The 18,128-nt window shown below is 38.1% G+C and overlaps 1 protein-coding gene across 15 annotated transcripts in view; it reads right to left on the bottom strand.

Moving 5' to 3' along the window:
- Positions 1-18,128, bottom strand: part of CFAP44 (cilia and flagella associated protein 44) — a 44,125-nt gene that overhangs the window by 10,167 nt on the left and 15,830 nt on the right. For 13 of the 15 annotated variants that reach the window (XR_002439391.1, XR_002439392.1, XM_021398952.1 and 10 more), the window contains 13 exons: positions 17,674-17,768; positions 14,859-15,068; positions 13,865-13,975; positions 10,792-10,944; positions 8,754-8,963; positions 8,152-8,297; positions 7,255-7,525; positions 5,187-5,242; positions 4,602-4,764; positions 4,123-4,253; positions 3,021-3,214; positions 2,451-2,610; positions 1,717-1,894 (listed from right to left, as the gene is read on the bottom strand). Coding sequence is in view for 12 of the 15 variants with exons in the window: in XM_021398952.1 (XP_021254627.1) it covers positions 1,717-1,894; positions 2,451-2,610; positions 3,021-3,214; positions 4,123-4,253; positions 4,602-4,764; positions 5,187-5,242; positions 7,255-7,525; positions 8,152-8,297; positions 8,754-8,963; positions 10,792-10,944; positions 13,865-13,975; positions 14,859-15,068; positions 17,674-17,768 (2,078 nt within the window). In the remaining 3 variants the exon portion in view is untranslated. Of the gene's footprint in view, positions 1-1,716; positions 1,895-2,450; positions 2,611-3,020; positions 3,215-4,122; positions 4,254-4,601; positions 4,765-5,186; positions 5,243-7,254; positions 7,526-8,151; positions 8,298-8,753; positions 8,964-10,791; positions 10,945-13,864; positions 13,976-14,858; positions 15,069-17,673; positions 17,769-18,128 lie in introns of those variants that run through there. The other 2 variants (XR_002439393.1, XM_021398995.1) reach the window with 2 other exon arrangements.

The raw sequence follows: 18,128 nt of genomic DNA, 5'->3' as shown, positions 1-18,128 counted from the left end.
CTGTGAAAATCAGTTGTGGGGTTTAGAAGAACAGTCATCTGGGCTGTCTCTCACTAAATACAAATCTCAGGTTTGATACATAGCTCTCTTTTCAGGTACGCTGTACAAATTATATACCAAGACAAAAGAACTGCATTTCAGAAGACCTTTACTGTACACACTAACAAATGCATGGCTTTCCAGAAATCTTGACTTCTGACATCATCATTACAACAAGGCAGTTTTCTTATATAACTCCTTCATAACATTTCAGTGTCCTTCATAAATGTTGGTTCTTGAATATAGATGTAATCCTTGTCAATAAAATATGGGAAGGTGATGTTGAAATCACAACCACTGCAGTGAATTTGGAATGGAATGAAGTTCTGAATTTTCAAGTAGAGTAGGCAGCAAAATTAAAAGCAAGACAGCAACTGTCAGGTGCTTCTGGATTTAATAAAAAGCCACTATAAATTCACAACAAATCCTCTCCCGACCTTCCAGTAATCTGGATTACCAAAGTCAACTCAGAAAACTTTGGCATTAGCTGAATACTTTTTCCCCAACTCGAGACAAAGATTAATGTGAGAGGTGACACTCACATTAAGAGTTGTGAATTAAACTGCCAAGTGCAGCAAAACTTGTTACATTTTGTTTGCATCTTGCTTCACCTGTAGGCAGAACCTCAATAATAATTTTATATTCAGAATTCAGCAGTAATAATTCTGTTAAACATCATTAATGATCTGGATGATGGGGCAGAGTGTTCCCTCAGCTGAAAATATCAGACTGGGAAGAATGGTGGATACCCACCCTTGGAGATCTTCAAAAGTGACTCGGACATGATTCTGGGCATCCTGCACTGAGAGTCCCTGCTTGAGCAGGTGGGTTGGGTTGGATGACCTTCAGAGGTCCCTTCCAAACCTTAACCATTCTTTGACCCCGTGATAAAGAGACACTGCATTGATTTACTCTTTTCATACAAAATAATAATAGAATAAGATTTAACATGAATGTACGTGGCAGAAACTTCTCTGATCTTCTTAAAAGACAACAATCTTATACAGCAATCATCTAAAGTAACTGGAATTCTTCATTTATGTAAACCTGAGATTTAGAACTATTCCTTTTTACTTGCATTGGCTTGTCCTACTGAGTTAGCTTAACCACTGGATATCCGGTAACACTGTAAAAATGCACCCACAGTAAAATAAAATGTAAAACGGTTCCTGTGAGTAGAAGGGGGCAGTAGAAGTCACAAGAAAAGCAATAATGATACTGCGCAACATCTGAGGTCATGAGGCCTTTGTGGTTAAAAGACATTAATAGCTGTTGGAGTCCTGTTACAGGAAGGTGGCTCCAAAACACCATTTCCCAGGAAGATTCCAATCCTTAGTTCTTACTTAAAAGCAGTGATTGCTCAAGTGCAAAATGAAGACGCTATGCCAAAAAGACCTGCTCCTGCTCACATCCCTGTTTTTGTAAAAATATTTCATAAATTTCATGACAGGGATTATTTAGCTCAGTGTTGTAAGGAAAGCGTATCAGTTGCTAGATAGTGATTCTTAAAAAAAGAATTAAAGGATATAAGTTCCTGCTGAAATAACTGGAAAAGGTAACTTCTTTGCTTAAAAAGAGCCAGCTGTGAGTTATCCTGCATTGATTCACTGAGTACTAAACTATCCTCCTTCCTGTGAAAAGGGGAAAATACCCACATCAGTGAATCAGTTTACATACCACCACTTCCAGGGATGCAAGTTGCATCATCTTCTTTTCAGTATTCATACGCTTGTCCTGAGGGACTCTGTAATCAGTGGCAGTTTTCAGCTTGTAACACCCCATATTTTCCTGTGCTTCTTTGATGGCCTGAACATCTCTGGGATCCTCATAGTCAACGCTTGGCTTGCTCTTGTATCTGGTAGGTACAAAGCAAAGATGAACTTTAAGACAGAAGGTACAGAATGTCCCAGTTTTGTACATCTGTATGTTTTCTGTCTTAAAGTCTGCCAGTGTGCAGCTCAGAATGTCTGATCCTATGTTATCAAACCCTCAGTAACCTTAAAAGCTTTGTGCTCTGACCCTACATTGGCTCCCTTTTCTGCTAGCAGACTTGAAGTGCAACTAACTTAACATACAGCTGTTGCAGCATGTGGAATACATGGTGCTAGAAGAGTTAACTGAGGAGGCTAATAGTTCACATGTCACTAGGTCATGATTGATTTAGACCTCTTAAGCCCTATCTAAAGATGCAGCTACCTAGCTGAACTCAATTTTTTTAATGTTTTAGAAGAACCATGGAAAACAACTGAAAGATTTTAATTGTCTCTTGACACTCTGAGGTATAAAAAGGCTCATGTATTTTAATTGCATCCATCAGGAACATAAGAAACTGGGCAGAGATATGATAGTGCCATATGACAGCCAAACAAGAAGCAGAACTAAAAGGACCCAGAGCCCAATTAAAGACTCACAGTTCTTCCCACTCCTCCTTCCTCTTCATTATCTTAGCTTTCTCCTTGTCAGATTTCTCAACAATTCTTTTGATCTGCTCACGTTTGCTTTCTATAAAACGTGTTGTTGGCTTTTGGACCTTTGACTTCAGCTTATCAGCTTCCCTCTCGACAATTCTAGCTTTTGAAACAAAAAATATTCACAAAGATGTAATATTCATGAAGATGTAAATATCATGCAACACAGTATAATCTAAACTACCAGGAATCTCCTGGGACAGCTCCTCTTAAGTTGGTGTTGATCAAGACAGTTGCACTGCAGTGGATGTTCTGAATACACTCGGGTTCTCTGAGATGACTCTTAGTCAAGTTCTTCCCAGTGGGTTGACAGCTGACTGCTGACATTGACTTAAATGTGTAAAAACACTGTATGTATGTGGGTACTAAAAATCATACCATAGTTATATTTCTTTATCTGTACCCAGAGAAATTATCATTTCTTTAGCTTGGACTCAGGAAAATGAACAGAAATGAAAGACAAAAACTTATTACTTTTATTCTGTAAAAGGTCAGAATTAGCCCTATGCTTACACTTTCTTTCTCTGACAATCTCCTTTTTTTCCGTTTTTTTCCATGCCCGTTTAAGTACTGTCTTCTTCCAAGATGGACGTTCCTTATCTTGGTAGTACTTCTCAGAGATGGCTAGAAGTCTATAGGTGGAAATCTCATGATTGCTTTGAATAGCATGAACAACAACAGTGTCGAATTCCAGTGAGTCTCGAAACCTGAAAAGTCAAATTAGACAAAACTGTCTGATGTCAGTAGGTGCAACCCACCATTTTTCTTTCACCAAAAGGACCTGAGTAATGCAGTTTACTTATTTATATGTATTTATATGTAATAATTGTATATGTAATATAGTCACTAAGAGCGTGATGACATGTGACATCATCTATTGTCTTTTATCCAATCTAGGAATAGAGACACTCAAGAATAAATATATTAATACTGTTCCCAATACCAAAACTTACACCAGGTTCTTCATGAGAGTAACCGTCATCTTTCATTAAGGGATGGTTAAAAATATATTTATTTGTCTCTTTTCCAGTCATACACTAAATGTGACTAGGGTATCTTCGTTATTGTGTATTTATTCTATTGTGCATTTGTTCATCTTTTACCCTAAGATTGACCAAAAATGAATCTTGTGCTTAAACCTGTGTTCTTGAGGAAGCTCATGTCATAATTTTAAAGTGTATAGAGAACACTGTTCTAGCAATGACACTGACAGACATGCAGCATACCTGAAAAACAGGGATTCATTTCATACATTGCTCTTCAAAGTTCCATTAAGAGGTCTTCATTCTTACTGACCTTACTGGCAAAATCCCAAGCAAATTTATTCTCCTCCCCCCCCAAAAGACTGGTTTTCTTCATATAGAGATAAATCAGAATTAAGCTACTTCCTTGATTTGCGTATCTGAATTTTGACCAAGGATTCAAAAGAAGGAAGCACACCCAAATATCAATATATACTCTTATGTATTTTTCAAGTCAAATAAGGACAAAATCATTAACAGAAGAAATGCTGATTCTACAAGGGGGGAGGGGGGACACCAAAGTTCTTTAACGTTGTGCCCCAATAAGCCTCATGGCAAGGCTAACGGGAAAGGTAGGAAAATGCACTACTTACCAATTCTGTAGTTTCTGCAGTCCGATCAAGTGTTTCTCATGCTCCCAAGCTAGTTCCTTTTCCACTAATTGGATTCTCTGTGCAGTCTGCCTGTTCAGCTCCTCAAAGACCCTTCGGTCCATCTCATACTGCTGTAGAAACACAGAAAACCCAACACAGAATCATAAAATTGCTCAGGTTAGAAAAGATGGCTGCTGAGTTTTGCTAACAAATATTTTTGCCCTGATGACAGAGTTTCATGAACATTAACACAATCCTTTATTTCAAGAGTTATTCAGATCTCCATAGAAAGCAACATTTTTTTCCCCACTCACTTCTTAAATGGTACAAATATCAGTTGTGATTCAGAAGTCCTTGCGAATTCTATGATCAAGTATATTAGCCCATAGCATTGGACATTTTTGATCCCAACACATTAGGCACCAACAAATTTTAGAGGGTTCCTCTAATAGCAGATGACTTATGAAAAGCAAATGAACCTCTCTTTGCAGTTGCATGTGCTTTGGCAACTCCTGATTCTTTTGAAGCAGAAAAAGAAATTCCTGTCTTAGTGCAACTAACTCCTCTCTTTTCTTGCTTTTCTTGTCTTCAGCTTCTTTCATGATCCGTTCATACTCCTTTTTCTGCTTGACTTCCTCAATGCTGAAAATGCAAGAAGGAAATTCTATTGTCACAATGGAATAGGGGAAAAATTACAATTGATGTAACCTTTTAGATTTCCTTGACAACCTTAAACTTCAAGGGAACTCAGTGGTTCTGAAGGTAACTTAGAAAGAAGCCATCTTACTGTATACTTATGTGGTTCTAACATCACAGTGCTTTGGCCTTGACCTTGTGTTATATGAAGTAATGTAAGTCTCAGAGTAATACAGTTGAATTATTTCCACAGAAAAGTAGAAGAAATGGAGGCAAAGCCTGAAAAAACTTTGTGTGTAATGAGGAAGTGACCCAAACTGAGGGTGATCAACTCCTCCCTTCTTTTAACAGCCAAAAAGAGAAATGTAATCTGAAGAAAGAGCTGCTAATGCTTGGAAATTTTTCATCATCATCCAAGCATCTCTTACTTGCAAGCATTGGGATCCTCAATGTCTTCAGCAGCCTTCTCCTTCTCTAGACCCCTCTGGAATAAAAATGTCTTGCCTTTAAACAAGCAATAATAGTTTTAACAGACAATAAAGCTTTTACAAACATTAAGATAGAATTCTCATTGCCTCTCACAAAATCTAAAGAAATCTTCATGATCAATACTGCTACAATTGTCTTAATAGTCTTAAGTATCAGGTTGTAACATTTCAAGAACAAGAAATAATTTTTAGTTAGTTTACATGTGAAAGAACTAATGGAGCCTAGTTCTTTGGGACAGAGAACAGAAATCCTATATTCTTCCCATCAACGTTAACTCCTACATCACTGCTTGTTCCAACTTCACTGTCCCACTACACTTTTGGTTCTTCACCAGACAGACCCTGCTATTATATATAATTCTCTTGTCCCCCGGTAACTGCTAGGCTGACAAGAGACATCATATCCCAGGCTAATTCCATGTTACAAGTGCAATTCATCTGGTTTGCTTCTGCTGACTGTGTAATGGGTCCCCAATTATTAGCTGTTAGGAATGACGGATGGACACTGCAGTCATACAAGCCTCATTTCCTTAGGAAATCGTGCTTTAAGATAAGAGGGGGGCCTATCATTCTACAGTGAATACAGTGGTACTAAATTGATCTGTAATTTAACTCAATTAGTTTCAGAGGACTTATATTTGATTCTCTAGGAATCTCATTAAGTTTAATTATGATGGAATTTTAAAAATCTTCCTCATTATTTAAAACTCAAATAGATACTTAATGAAGATTTACTTTGATAAGAGAAAAACCCTATTAGGACGGTCATTAAGCAACGTTGCTAGCCTGCATAATACCAATTAACCACAAAGATCTTTTTATAGAGCTACTTCTACATTCAGAATGCTAAAACTATATATATGCTTTATAATTGTATATTAATTACTATTTGTAAAACTGCGGCTAGTAAGGCTCCAATACCACAGGTTACAATCATTCACTTTGTTTAAGAAAATTATTTTTAGTCTATTTTCAGTGCTAAATATTCTTCTAATACAGGTCAAAAATTTGAACTAGCACGAACAATTTAACCAAATAACTAAAATCCCAATTTCCTCTCTGTCTCTCTCACTAAGAATCTTTCAAAAAGTAGTTGCTAACTAATATTAAAATTATTTAAAAGTTTAATTTGTTTTATGTTGACACTTAAATTTTTACGATATATTGAATGCATAATCATTACAAAATTAATTGCATATGATAGCACTTCCTTACTCAACAGTTTAAATTGCTTCTTTCCTGTTACCTTTGTTTCATTCAAGCACTCAAGAAATTTTTAAAATGTGTGTAATAGAATATTTGTTATCAAGTTCCAGTGTCATCTCTTCAAACATGACAAAGGTAAACAGGGGCACAGAGATTACTGGACATCTGTAAAATCATTACTGCTAATGCTGTAAATGACTGAAAGAGGAACAGGATCATCATAATGCTATGCTATTTTGCAAATTAAAAAAAAGTACAAGTTGTGGATTGCATATTAAAGGTACCAAAGGCACTGAGAAACTATACAATTGGCATTTTCTGATACTAATTTTGGAATCCCCATACAGAGCAGCATCATGCTCTACTGGAATAAAATCCAAGAGAGACATTAAATATGCCATATCCTTGTGTTTTTTTCATTCTAGTTATGTCTGTGATTACATCTTTGAGTCAGAAGAAGGTAGTAGAATATTACATATGAACCACACATACTATGTGTATTTGGAGAAAAACATGAAACATTAAGAAGGAGCAATGCAGTCATATCGCCTCTTTACTAGGAAAGGCTTTGCAAAAACTCTCCTTCCAAATTGTTTAGGAAACCATAGCTTTTGCTAAGAAAGGTCTATGATGTCAAATTATTGAACTGGATTTTAGCCATTTGCAGTAGCATCATAGCAAATAGGCCTAATTCACTGAAATAAGGTAGCAGGGTATGTATTCAGAATCGTTTTGGAGTCAGAGCTGTAACTCTCCATATGATAAAAACAAGAGTCTGGGGGATTTTCATTTAGTGACTTACCCTAGGAGGAGGGATTTGGGCTTTTAACTCTTTGTGAACATCCTCTGGAGACAAGATGTTGAAGGTAAAAATATTTCCATCTCCACCACAGGTAATCAGAAACCTATCATCGTAACTACAGCAGATCCCCCGGATCTGGCCATAATCATTGTCATGTACATTGAAAGACCAGTATTCCTTCAGGGTATTCACCGAGAGGTCTTTGTCTCGGAGAGGATAAACACGCAGCGCACCATTCTGCATCCCGCAGAACATCAGTAGTCTGCTGGTACTGTCAAATAAGCAACCAGAAACAGTAATACAACATGACTTGCAACAAGTAAGGCCACAGCTCAAAGCATGATGCTTCTAAGGAAGAGCTAACCTAGCTGAGTAAATGGACCCTTCCCAAGTTTGTAAGGTGGTAGCAAACTATTTGGACCACTTGAAATATGTGTGGTATTACTACATACTTTTTCTCACGTCAACTGGCTTCTCAGTAACATTCTAGCATCTGCTGGGTATCACAGAACTAGTCTCAGCCCTAAATTGGGTGGTGCAGCAGATACCTAGTGCAGAGTTAGAAAAACAGTTTTCTTTCCCAATCTTCATCTAGTGCAGATAGCGGCCAACTAGAATGCAGACAGCTGTAGATTAAAGTCTGAACTAAACCTGCCTCCTAAGATGTAGATCATGCCTTACAGGGAACCCTAATGCTGGGATTCTGAAAATAGTTCACCCTTTTCATTCACAGTTCACAGAATGTCCTGAGAAGCCTGTATTCTTTGAACAAAAGAGATGGACTGATCCCTCGATATTCTCCTTGAGAGCTAACCATGTCCTCTAACTAGTGAAGAGAACCAATGATGATCTACAATCCAACTAGAAGGGATTTAGTTTTACACTAAACTGTTTTACCAGAAGGAGATCTGGTGGATGGGGTTGTCATCAGTGTCCTCAATAGGAATCACTTCAAAAGGTTCATCTTGCCTGTTTTCAGGGTCTTCTTGGTGCTCATTTGAGGAGAACGCACAATGATAAAGGAAACCTGAGTCATATCCACCCTGAAGAGAAAGACCATAAAGAAATGGTGACAAAAGAACACTGAAGCAGCTGGCCGAGTAAATGTAATGTTCTGAATAATTTTTTTCTTAAGGATAGCTTAGGAAACACTACTTCCAAACATCTAGAGAACTTATATACCCATAGAGAAAATCTATAATGATGATGGCATTACAGTCCATCCTATCAATATGTTAAGATTCTACTTTCTACTAGCAAAGGAACAGGTTAGCTTTTGTGCCCATTCAGGTGTGATGAAGAAGAGCATTTACTGAAAAACTTCTGAATTGGACTAACGCTACTGATTTACTTCAAAAAGATCACTGAAACCATCAACTAAGATGGGAATTCTGTATCCCAGAGACTGCAGGTTTCAAATAATTTTTGAAGATACTCAGGTGGGAGTGGAATGTTGCCATATCTTGCAATCCAAGCAACATGAAAAAAAATGGATTTACCAAGGAAAGCCAAAATTTCCCAGGTGCTGAATAAAACCCACAGAGAATGGGGCTGGGCTCCTCTGGTATGTAGATTGGTGGCAATGGCTCCTCTTCTTCAGGTTCTTCTTCCACCTCCATTCCCATCTCCTGTAGCTGTATTATCCGTTCAAGTTTTGCTTTTTCCTTCTCTTGCTTTTTTCTCTCTCTTAGTGCAATTTCCTCTTCCAGCTGTTACAACAGGCAGTGAAACATAAAGACATGAAACAAATGCAATTCATGAATTACTGACTGAAGTAGTCTCATAAACAAAATCCAAGGTGGTTCTGGCATTACATACACAGAATATCCAGAGAAATCTCTTTTCCTTCAACTAAGCAGAAATCAACCAGACCTCATGGGAAGTGCCCATTTCCCTCCTCCAAAGTATTTAAATCATGGACCTTGGAAACAGAAGCCATTCTGCATAAGAATCAGACTTCAGCACTTCCTCAGAGAGATTATTCCCAATATTAACCACTATTAGTATGCTACTTATGCAGAAATATTCCTTGAAAGGATAAAAACTGCTTGGAAAGCTGATGTCAGATTTTCAGGTTCTAATATGTTACTGATGTATGTACAGTAAAAGAGAGAACCTGTAACGGACTTCACTTCTTCTGAAAACTGAAGGGAGGACACAAAATCTTTAAAACATCCTTTCTGTTCAAGCCACCTTGAGCAAAACCAAATAGCAAACATTCTCTGGAACAGGTAATTCCTAAGAAAATATCTGATAGAAAGTCATAGAGAAATGCCTGGAAAGGATCTCAAAAGATTGTTCTTTTGCTCCAGAGCAGCATCAGTTAAACCTTAAGTATTATGAGCTGAGGTTTGTCAGATCTGCACTTTATAAATTTCCTGCTACGGTGATTCCATGGTCTATGTAAACTATTTCAGTGCTTCACCATCCTTACTGCTATATATCTTTCCTTACATATTATCTAAAACATTCTTCTTCCAACTTATTAATTATTGATCTATTCTCCCAGAGGAAAGAGATGACAACATTTTCTATTTTCCTAAGACTTAGGAACATTACATATATACGTGTATATATATATATGTGTGTATAAATTTAAATTTATATTCTTCTCTTTTGACTAAATCAAACAAAACCACATAAAACTCCACACACAATACATTGAATCTTTTCTTACATGTGTATGCTACCTTTATGGTTCTTCCTGTGAGAAAACCACCACAGAATCTTTCTCCTGAATGTTGCTATCCTCCTAGTTACAACAAGAAATGAGGCTTTGTCTGACATTCAGTAACGCACTGCTCCGAATACAGAAGCAGTGAACAGAGGAAGCAGAGAAGTTGCTGGTTAAGAACAGAACCAGATAGGCTGCTAGGATAATGGTGGATTGAACAGCGGACTGAGAGCCTGCTCACTGCAGTTCTGCTCTTGACTAAGACAAGGTTTCTAATTTCACGAAATTAAAGATAGCTGACAACTGGCATAGCACTTCTCCCTTGTTTCTGCACATCTTCTAAAAAGCCAGTTCTTATTCAGAAATGCATAGATTTCAATATGGAAGGTAAAAATGTCCCTTTTAAGTTATTACAACATAAAAAATTTGGAAACATATAACTGCTGAAAATAAAAAAAAGTTTCATGTTTGCCTCAAAGTGACCACGTAAGTGTTTTATGACCGTTCAAAGGAATTTGCTGCAGGGCTAACATCAAATAAAGAAACATACTTTTTCTGAAAATTACCAAAATAAAAATATTTCTGAAAAATACCAAAATAAAAACCAATGTGCTAACTTCACTTCCACTAATGTTTAATCAAAACACACAACATGTTTTCAGTGTGATGCATTTTATATTTGAATGAACAAACAACTTGAAATTTCAAACGCTGAAATACAGCCACAAATGGACTCCACCTTGCCTTCCCTTCTAAGAAGCTCAGCCAAAATCCTGCACTTCAATACAGAGAGTAGAAACTCTTAGAGGAAACTTTGTCCTCTGAACACAAATATGAAATTCCTCCAAAGGAGACTTCTTTACCTTGATTCGGGACTTAATGCTATAAAAATGAAAGTACTGTGTCGGCAGGTTTTTGATATGATAGGTGGATGCTGTATCCAGTTTCTCAGGGAGAGGGGCAGGAACCTGGAGAACATATCCATTCTCACAAAGGATGAGAAGCATGCTTGCCACCTACACAAAAACACAAAAAATACAAATATTGGGCAGATGTATAAATGGAATTGAGAGAAAGGGGAAAAAAGTTACTCAGTAGATGCACCTTCTCAAAGTCAAACTCCAGTCAGGAGGCATTAACTCTTAACTGTGTTGTTATTTGATTGGATACTCTTATATGGACACCAGAAACCAGCAAACTTCTGAGGGCTGCTATGAAAGCAATGTCTCCTGTTTTAGTATGTTGGCCCATGATGTCAGAGCTGGGTATTGGTGGTATGGCAGTAGAGGTTGAACCTTCTCACCAATATTCCCTTACATTTTCTTGCTGTGCAACAGATGGCAGCAGAGGGACACTCTGACAAAATGGCGTCTGACATGGAAGTGAGTGCAAAGGTGTGGAACTGAATTCCTCCATGAGGAAAAAATGGCACCCACTGGCATTCACTGACACTTCCTGAACATTTATGGAGAACAAACAGTGAGTGTGAGTACAGTGAGGCAATGAGTAGTGCATTTTAGCAGTGGTGACATCAACGTGAAAGACGAGCCATGTTCTGAATGGTCATGCACAGCTGTCACAACATGAAATGAAGAGCGTCTTGATCAGCTCATCAGTGAGAATCAGAGGATTACAATCAGGGAACTGTGTACAGAGCTGACTATCAGCTTCAGTATGTTGGAAACAATGGTGGCAATATTGCAAAGTTTGAGCCAGATGGATCCCACAAATGCTCACACTGGAACAGACAGAAAACTATATGCAAGTTTGTCAGGACCTACTGAATGCGAGGCTAAAGATGACAGTTTCCTACATTGCATGATTACCAGTGATGAGATGTGGTGTCACTACTATGAGCTGGAGTCAAAATGGCAGTCCATGGAGTGGTGATGTGAATTCCCCATCAAAGAAAAAGTTCAAGATGCAGCCCTCAGCGGATAAAGTGATGTGCCCTCTCTTTTGGGATAGGAAAGGGGTCATTCTCCTAGATTTCCTGGAACCCAGACAAACCATCAACTCTGACCACTTCACTGTGATGCTGACTAAACTGAAGGCTTCAACTTCCAGAGTCAAGCCAGAGAAGACAATCTTTCTCTTGCAACACATTAACACCAGGCCTCATACCAGTTTGAAGACCATGGAGCACACTGCCAGTCTTGGTTGGACTAGCCTATCACACCCACCATGTATTCTGGATTTGGAGCCTCCTGACTTTCATCTGTCTGGGTCAATGAATGACGGATTGCATGGGCAATGTTTTCCTAGCAACAATGTTGTCATAGTGGCTATGAAACACTGGGTGGCTTCTGCTGGTGTAGATTTTTCCTCTTGTTCATCAGGGGTGAAAATGCATAGCTAATAGTGGTGACCATGTTGAAAAAGAGTGTTTTATAGCTGAGAATTTGCTCTATCAAATAGTGTTGCTGTGGTCTTTGTATCTGTTATACTTTCCATAGAAATAAATAGGAGATGGTATTTTGTAGTGAACTCCACACATGTATCCCAGGAAAAGCTAAGGAACTGAAGAAGTCCTTGCCTTATACAAAATGGCTATTATACTGACACCATCTAGCTAGGAAGAATCATAATATATTGGGAGTCTGGTAAATTTTAAGGTTAATCTGGCCCAGAAGTTAGAAGCTGAGTTTTTGTTTTGATAAATACTTGTAAATTGTTATGTTTCTATGATATTTAAATCCCTTAATACCTTCAACACTGGCCTGGAAATCTTGCCAAATGCTATTTAGCTTGAGTTTGTTTGCTTTTTTTAATTGCTGGTACCTGCTGGTTCCCTTAAAACGCCAGGTCAGGAAGAATAGACAAGGTGAGGGTAATAATTATTTAGTGTTTTGAGAATTTATAATGCAAGTCTGTATGTAGTTTCAATTTTCATAAGCTATCTGGAGAAGAGAGAGAAGATTATCTGACCCAACACTAAAAATGTGCCAGGGGATATATTAGAGTTGCTGTGGAAACCTTAATGAGCAATCATATGGTTCATGTATAAAATCTCATCCTTAAAAACATATTCATTAAATGTATATAATTAACATGGTGCTTATTTAAAGGGAAACAAAAAAACAGTCTGCTGCTTGAATTATGTTTAGCAAGTGTTCACATTTAGCAGTGGAGATCTAATACTTGTAGTAAAAATTACTCAGAGGAATGCGACACATCAAAGACATGACAGGTACTTTTCTTTTAGTAAGGAGCACCTTGTCCTCAAGGAAAGGACCCAAAATGTAACTGTTTGACCAAAACCTGTCAGTTCTGCTGTAAGACAGAGTTCATACCAGCAAGAGCTCTTTTCCCAGCACAGTTTTTATCTGTCCTCAAAAAACAAGCAATAATAGTTGAAGTTTGCCATTGTAAAGCATTATAATGCATCCTGGTGGCCACTTTGTCAGTATTAAATATAATGAACTATCTTCCTTCTAAATAAGAATACTGGACCAACAAAAAATTCACACATTACCATAACCACATCAAATTTCTAAAGTAAGTATAATCAAGAATCTGTTTATGTCACTGAATAACACTGAATACAGAGCATAAGTTCAGAGAAGCACCCCAAAATTTTCTTAATGTGCTCTGAAAGTTTTGTCTACAATTGCAAATGATTGTAATAATGTGGGCAAAAGGGACAGCCTTGTTAGTTCAAGGCAGGAACTCAAAATACTGCACAAAATTCTGTGGCTTATGTATGTTTCTGCTCTTGATTATGCAAAGTCCAGAATTTATCCAAAGTGACTGAACTAGAGGTACAGCTACAAAGAATCTGTCATTCTGAAGCAGAATGCAGAAAAAAGCAGCAAAACATCTTTTGCTCTGTATATAGAGAATGTAGCTAGTGATGATCCTCCACTGGTTTTCATTGGAAGTTCTTTTCAAAATAACACAGCAGAGGAAAAAAAAAAACAAGCATGCATTACTCACATGAGAAGGTGGAGACCACTGTAATGCCTGCACAGGCCCAGGGACATAGATGAATCCAACTGGCTTGTATTCATTTTCAACAGCAAAAAAGAAAACTGTTTTGTCTTTACTCTGAAGAAAAAAAAAGGAAAAAGAGATAATTACTGAATGAAGGCTGACAGAACATCTGAACAATTTTAAGTACTGTGTGAAACACATCCTTCAGATGTTCTTTGGCTAGACAAAGGGACTTGCAAGTGCCTTGGTACGTAGAATTGGATTTTCATGATGATTACAGCGTGGGGGAATAAAAATCTTGCCCAGCTTCCTCTGGGCTGCTGAGTAGAGCTGTAGGCCTTAGTTGCCCTCACAAGCCTCTCCTGGCATCTCAATTCATGCACCTTTTGCCCACTGCTCCAGGAACTCAGACAAAGCTTAGGCCTAGGTCTTCAGCCCTAGCCTGAGCTATGTCAGAGGTATACCTGTTCACAGCCTGGTATTCTGATGTTCCCAAACTGTTTCCTGGATTTCCTGTTTTGATCTCTGATGTGGCTTGTTACCTGTTCCCAGTTCTCTGACTGGAAATCATTTCAAAGCCTAGCAGACACACTGACAAACAGATCAGATGATCTTGTTGCAAAGGAGTGTTGGGTAGCTATTGGTGTTCTGCCAAGATGGTGTACAAATGGACTTGCTTTTACTAAATGCAAGACACTACTAAACTAATTCAAAAATAAGCCAAATGCATCTTCAAAAGGGATTACAGAATTCACACTAAACAATCCAGTAATTCAAAAAATAAACTGTATGAATTGCATGGTTGCTTTCCTTCAGGAAATGAAGTGCATGCAAACAGATCCTTCTCTTCCCCTAGCACTACTGAGAAATACAGGAAGCAATTGACAGCTATAACAGAAGTATAACTGCATTGTCAGTGATCAAAATTTGCCTTAACTCTTTAAATAATCTTGCAAGTTGTTGCTTAATAAAAATAAACAAAGGAAGTGATACATACCCCTGTGGCAAGGATATCTCCATTTCGTTCGTATGCCAAGGCTGTAACTGCAGTAGTATGAGGTTTGAAAGCTTGTTTCAGATTTATCTCTGCATTCCCTATATTGGACCGTCCTACAAGAGTGGGCAGTCCTGTGGGATCATAAACTTCAATTATGCGGACAACACCATCTTCAAACCCCACAGCAATTAGACCTCCTTCAGGATTTACCTTTGAGTGGAAGAATGAAGAAAAAAAAATCACAGTGTACATCGAGGAGTTTAGAATAATAATCTGCATGTCGCATGTCCTGCTGTTAACTTATAACTCATCTTACATGGATGTGACCTTAAAGCACAAAGAATGTTCCATACAAGGGAAGTTTTGTTTATTCTTTCTAATATGCTACCGTAAAGGGAAGGGAAGGACTGAGTAAAGGTGGTGGTGAGGTGTGTTTAGATTGGTTCATTGGTTTGGGGTTTTTGTCTGTTGTTTTCATTTTACTTATTGATGACATGCTTTGGGAGTGGAAACATCTGGGGAAAAGGTGATCCATACTGATAAGCATTCGTATCAGTATCTTCTTAAGGAGAAGATCTGGAAGTCAAAAAAGAATTATTATACTATCCTGAATATAATATTTGGCATTGAATGTGGATATGATTTTTGAAGAGATGAGGGCATAGACTTGTGTCTGGCTGACCATGTAAAGTACAACTGTCAACAGGGACTTGAGACATCTACTTGAGATGGAAATAGGAGGTTATGGAGACTTTAACTAATTTGCCCTGAGGGGAATCCAATCGATAAAAATGTAGACAGACTTAAACTGCAAGATAGAAGAGTTGGCAGAAACAGTCATGAGTTTTAGCTGGATCTATCTGGACTCACAGATGTAGCTAGTATTAGCCATATAAAGTAGCATCTTGAAGTCACTTACAAGATGAGTCAAATTCAGATATGTTGCAGACTGTACCATCACGTACATAATGTTATGTACAGACTGTAACATTATGTACATTAATGCATGCTAGAAATTAGACTAGAATGAAAATTGCTGTGTGAAGAGATAAGGGTAAATGGATAAGATCGGAGAGCAACTGGAAAAAGCACAGTGTTACGTATGAAACTGTTATGGACATTATTGTAGGAAGATAGGTGTAACTGCTTTCCAGTTATCTTGAGAGATGAGCCTATGTTGCCATATCTTAAAAATCATCTCTGTAATAAGAAGGTGTATGGCAACTTTGCTCACTAGATGATCAAAAGTAGTCACTCATGGTCTTCAGATCTGTGGCCCTGCACTTCACTCCCTCCAGTAAGTCTGTATCTTTCCTCTACTGGGGAAGCCAGCACTGGACACAGTACTCCAGATGTGGTCTCACAAGTTCTGAGTAAAGAGGAGGGTATCACCTCCCTGACCAGCTAATAACAGCCTTCCCAGTGCAGCCAAGGATGCCATTGGCCTTCTTTGCCATGAGGGTACACTGCTGGCTAATAGTCAGCTTGGCATCTACTAGAATCCCAAGATCCTTCTCTGTAGATCTTCTTTTCAGCTGGTGGGCTACCAGGAAGTACTGATGCCTCTGGTATTCCTACCCAGATGCAGAACTTTGTGTTTTTCCCTTGTTGAACTCCACGAGATTCCCCTCAGCTCAGTTCTCCAGCATGTCCAGGTTGCTCTGAAAGGCAGCACAACCATCTGGCCTATCAGCTGCTCCTCCCAGTATTTATCATCTGCAAACTTACCAAAGGTGCACTCTGTCCCAGTATTCAGGTCATTAATGAGGAGTATTGGTTCATGTAATGACTGCTGGAGCACACAACTAGACTTCCCTCTAACTGGAGGTTGTGGTACTGATCTATTGATCACTGCCCCCTGCAGCCCAGTCATTCAGGCAGTTTAAAATCCATGTCACTTACCTAACCTGCACTTTGGCAGCTTGTCTATGAGGATGTAATGGGATACAGATGCTTTGAAGTATGTGGAATGAAATTTTCTTAGATTAACAGCACCGATTTTCAAACAGATTCAAGAACCTTAAACTATATGCAAGTATTAAATTAGAGTTTAAAAGAATCTAGGGAGACTAAATACCCCTGATTTTTCAGTCTGTGTTTCGTAACAACTTTCGTAAAACTGATCTGAATTCATTCTGTAATGCTGTACAAGTTATTGTGGTGACATCGTGAATGTTTTGGTCATCACCAAATAGCATCCCTGCATGTCTGTGTGACCGGAATTACAGTTACTAGATTACTGACCCGGTGCTGTCCTTGCCTTGGACAAGCTAACGCACTTTACTCCATAAATTTGCTTGCAGTGAAACCACTAGGCTTGCTATGTTTCTTAAAATAGTGTCTAGTTATGTTCTTAAACTAAAATTAGTAAATATGTCTAAAAGTGATAGACTCCACACTCTACAAATGATCATTTCCGGTAACAATTTTTTATGATTAATCTGCAAATGTTTGTGGATTGTCTGGGCTGTCATTTTGACCTGTGTTAACTAATTTATGTTAATTGACAATTACTCTGCTTGGATTCAACAGAAGTTGTTAGTCCACAAGCTAACATTACTTCCTGGACTGCACACAGAGATCTGATTTTAAAATTTCACAAATTTGGATACCTGACAACCCACAGTAAAATCAAATGGTGCACTATATACATACATACTACTGCACAAATTTATACATACGTACTAATACAGTAAATTCCAGCATGGACTAAACAGTAACTTCTTTCATGTTTTGCATCGTGAGAATTTTTCTTGATGCTTGCAGACTTGTAGGTCCTTTATGAATTTTTGTTAACACACAAACAAAAACTTACAACATGAGGTGCCCATGTCAATGCTGTTCCTCCTTGTTTAAAATGAATTTCACTCCGCTGACTGTTGCTGATGAAATCATAGATACGCACTGACCCTGCATGTAAAGGAGACAATAGGATTTTATTTCTTGCAATGTCACTTCCAGCTTAAGATTTATGGAGAAATTTCTATTTATTTGAATGAAAAGCTGTGTGGCAAGTTATTTATTTTTCTCTTTGAGCATCAAACATACACCTTGAAAGACATAACTGATGGTTACAAAGTACCACAGGTAGCATGGTGCTTACGTAAGCTTACTTCACTCTTTAACTCACTCCCATGAGTTGTCAGGGCTGAGGGGTTTAATAAGAAGTCCCACACTGACCACTGTGTGTAATTTTTGAGTAATCACAGAACTGTGGACTACTCTAAGGGAAATCTGTACTGTCAACATAGGAAAAGATGATACACTATT

This window comes from Numida meleagris, chromosome 1 (genome assembly GCF_002078875.1).
Source record: "Numida meleagris isolate 19003 breed g44 Domestic line chromosome 1, NumMel1.0, whole genome shotgun sequence".
NCBI classification, from domain to species: Eukaryota; Metazoa; Chordata; class Aves; order Galliformes; family Numididae; genus Numida; species Numida meleagris.
Note: the sequence above shows the minus strand (reverse complement) of the source record. Positions and strands in the feature narration are given on the sequence as shown.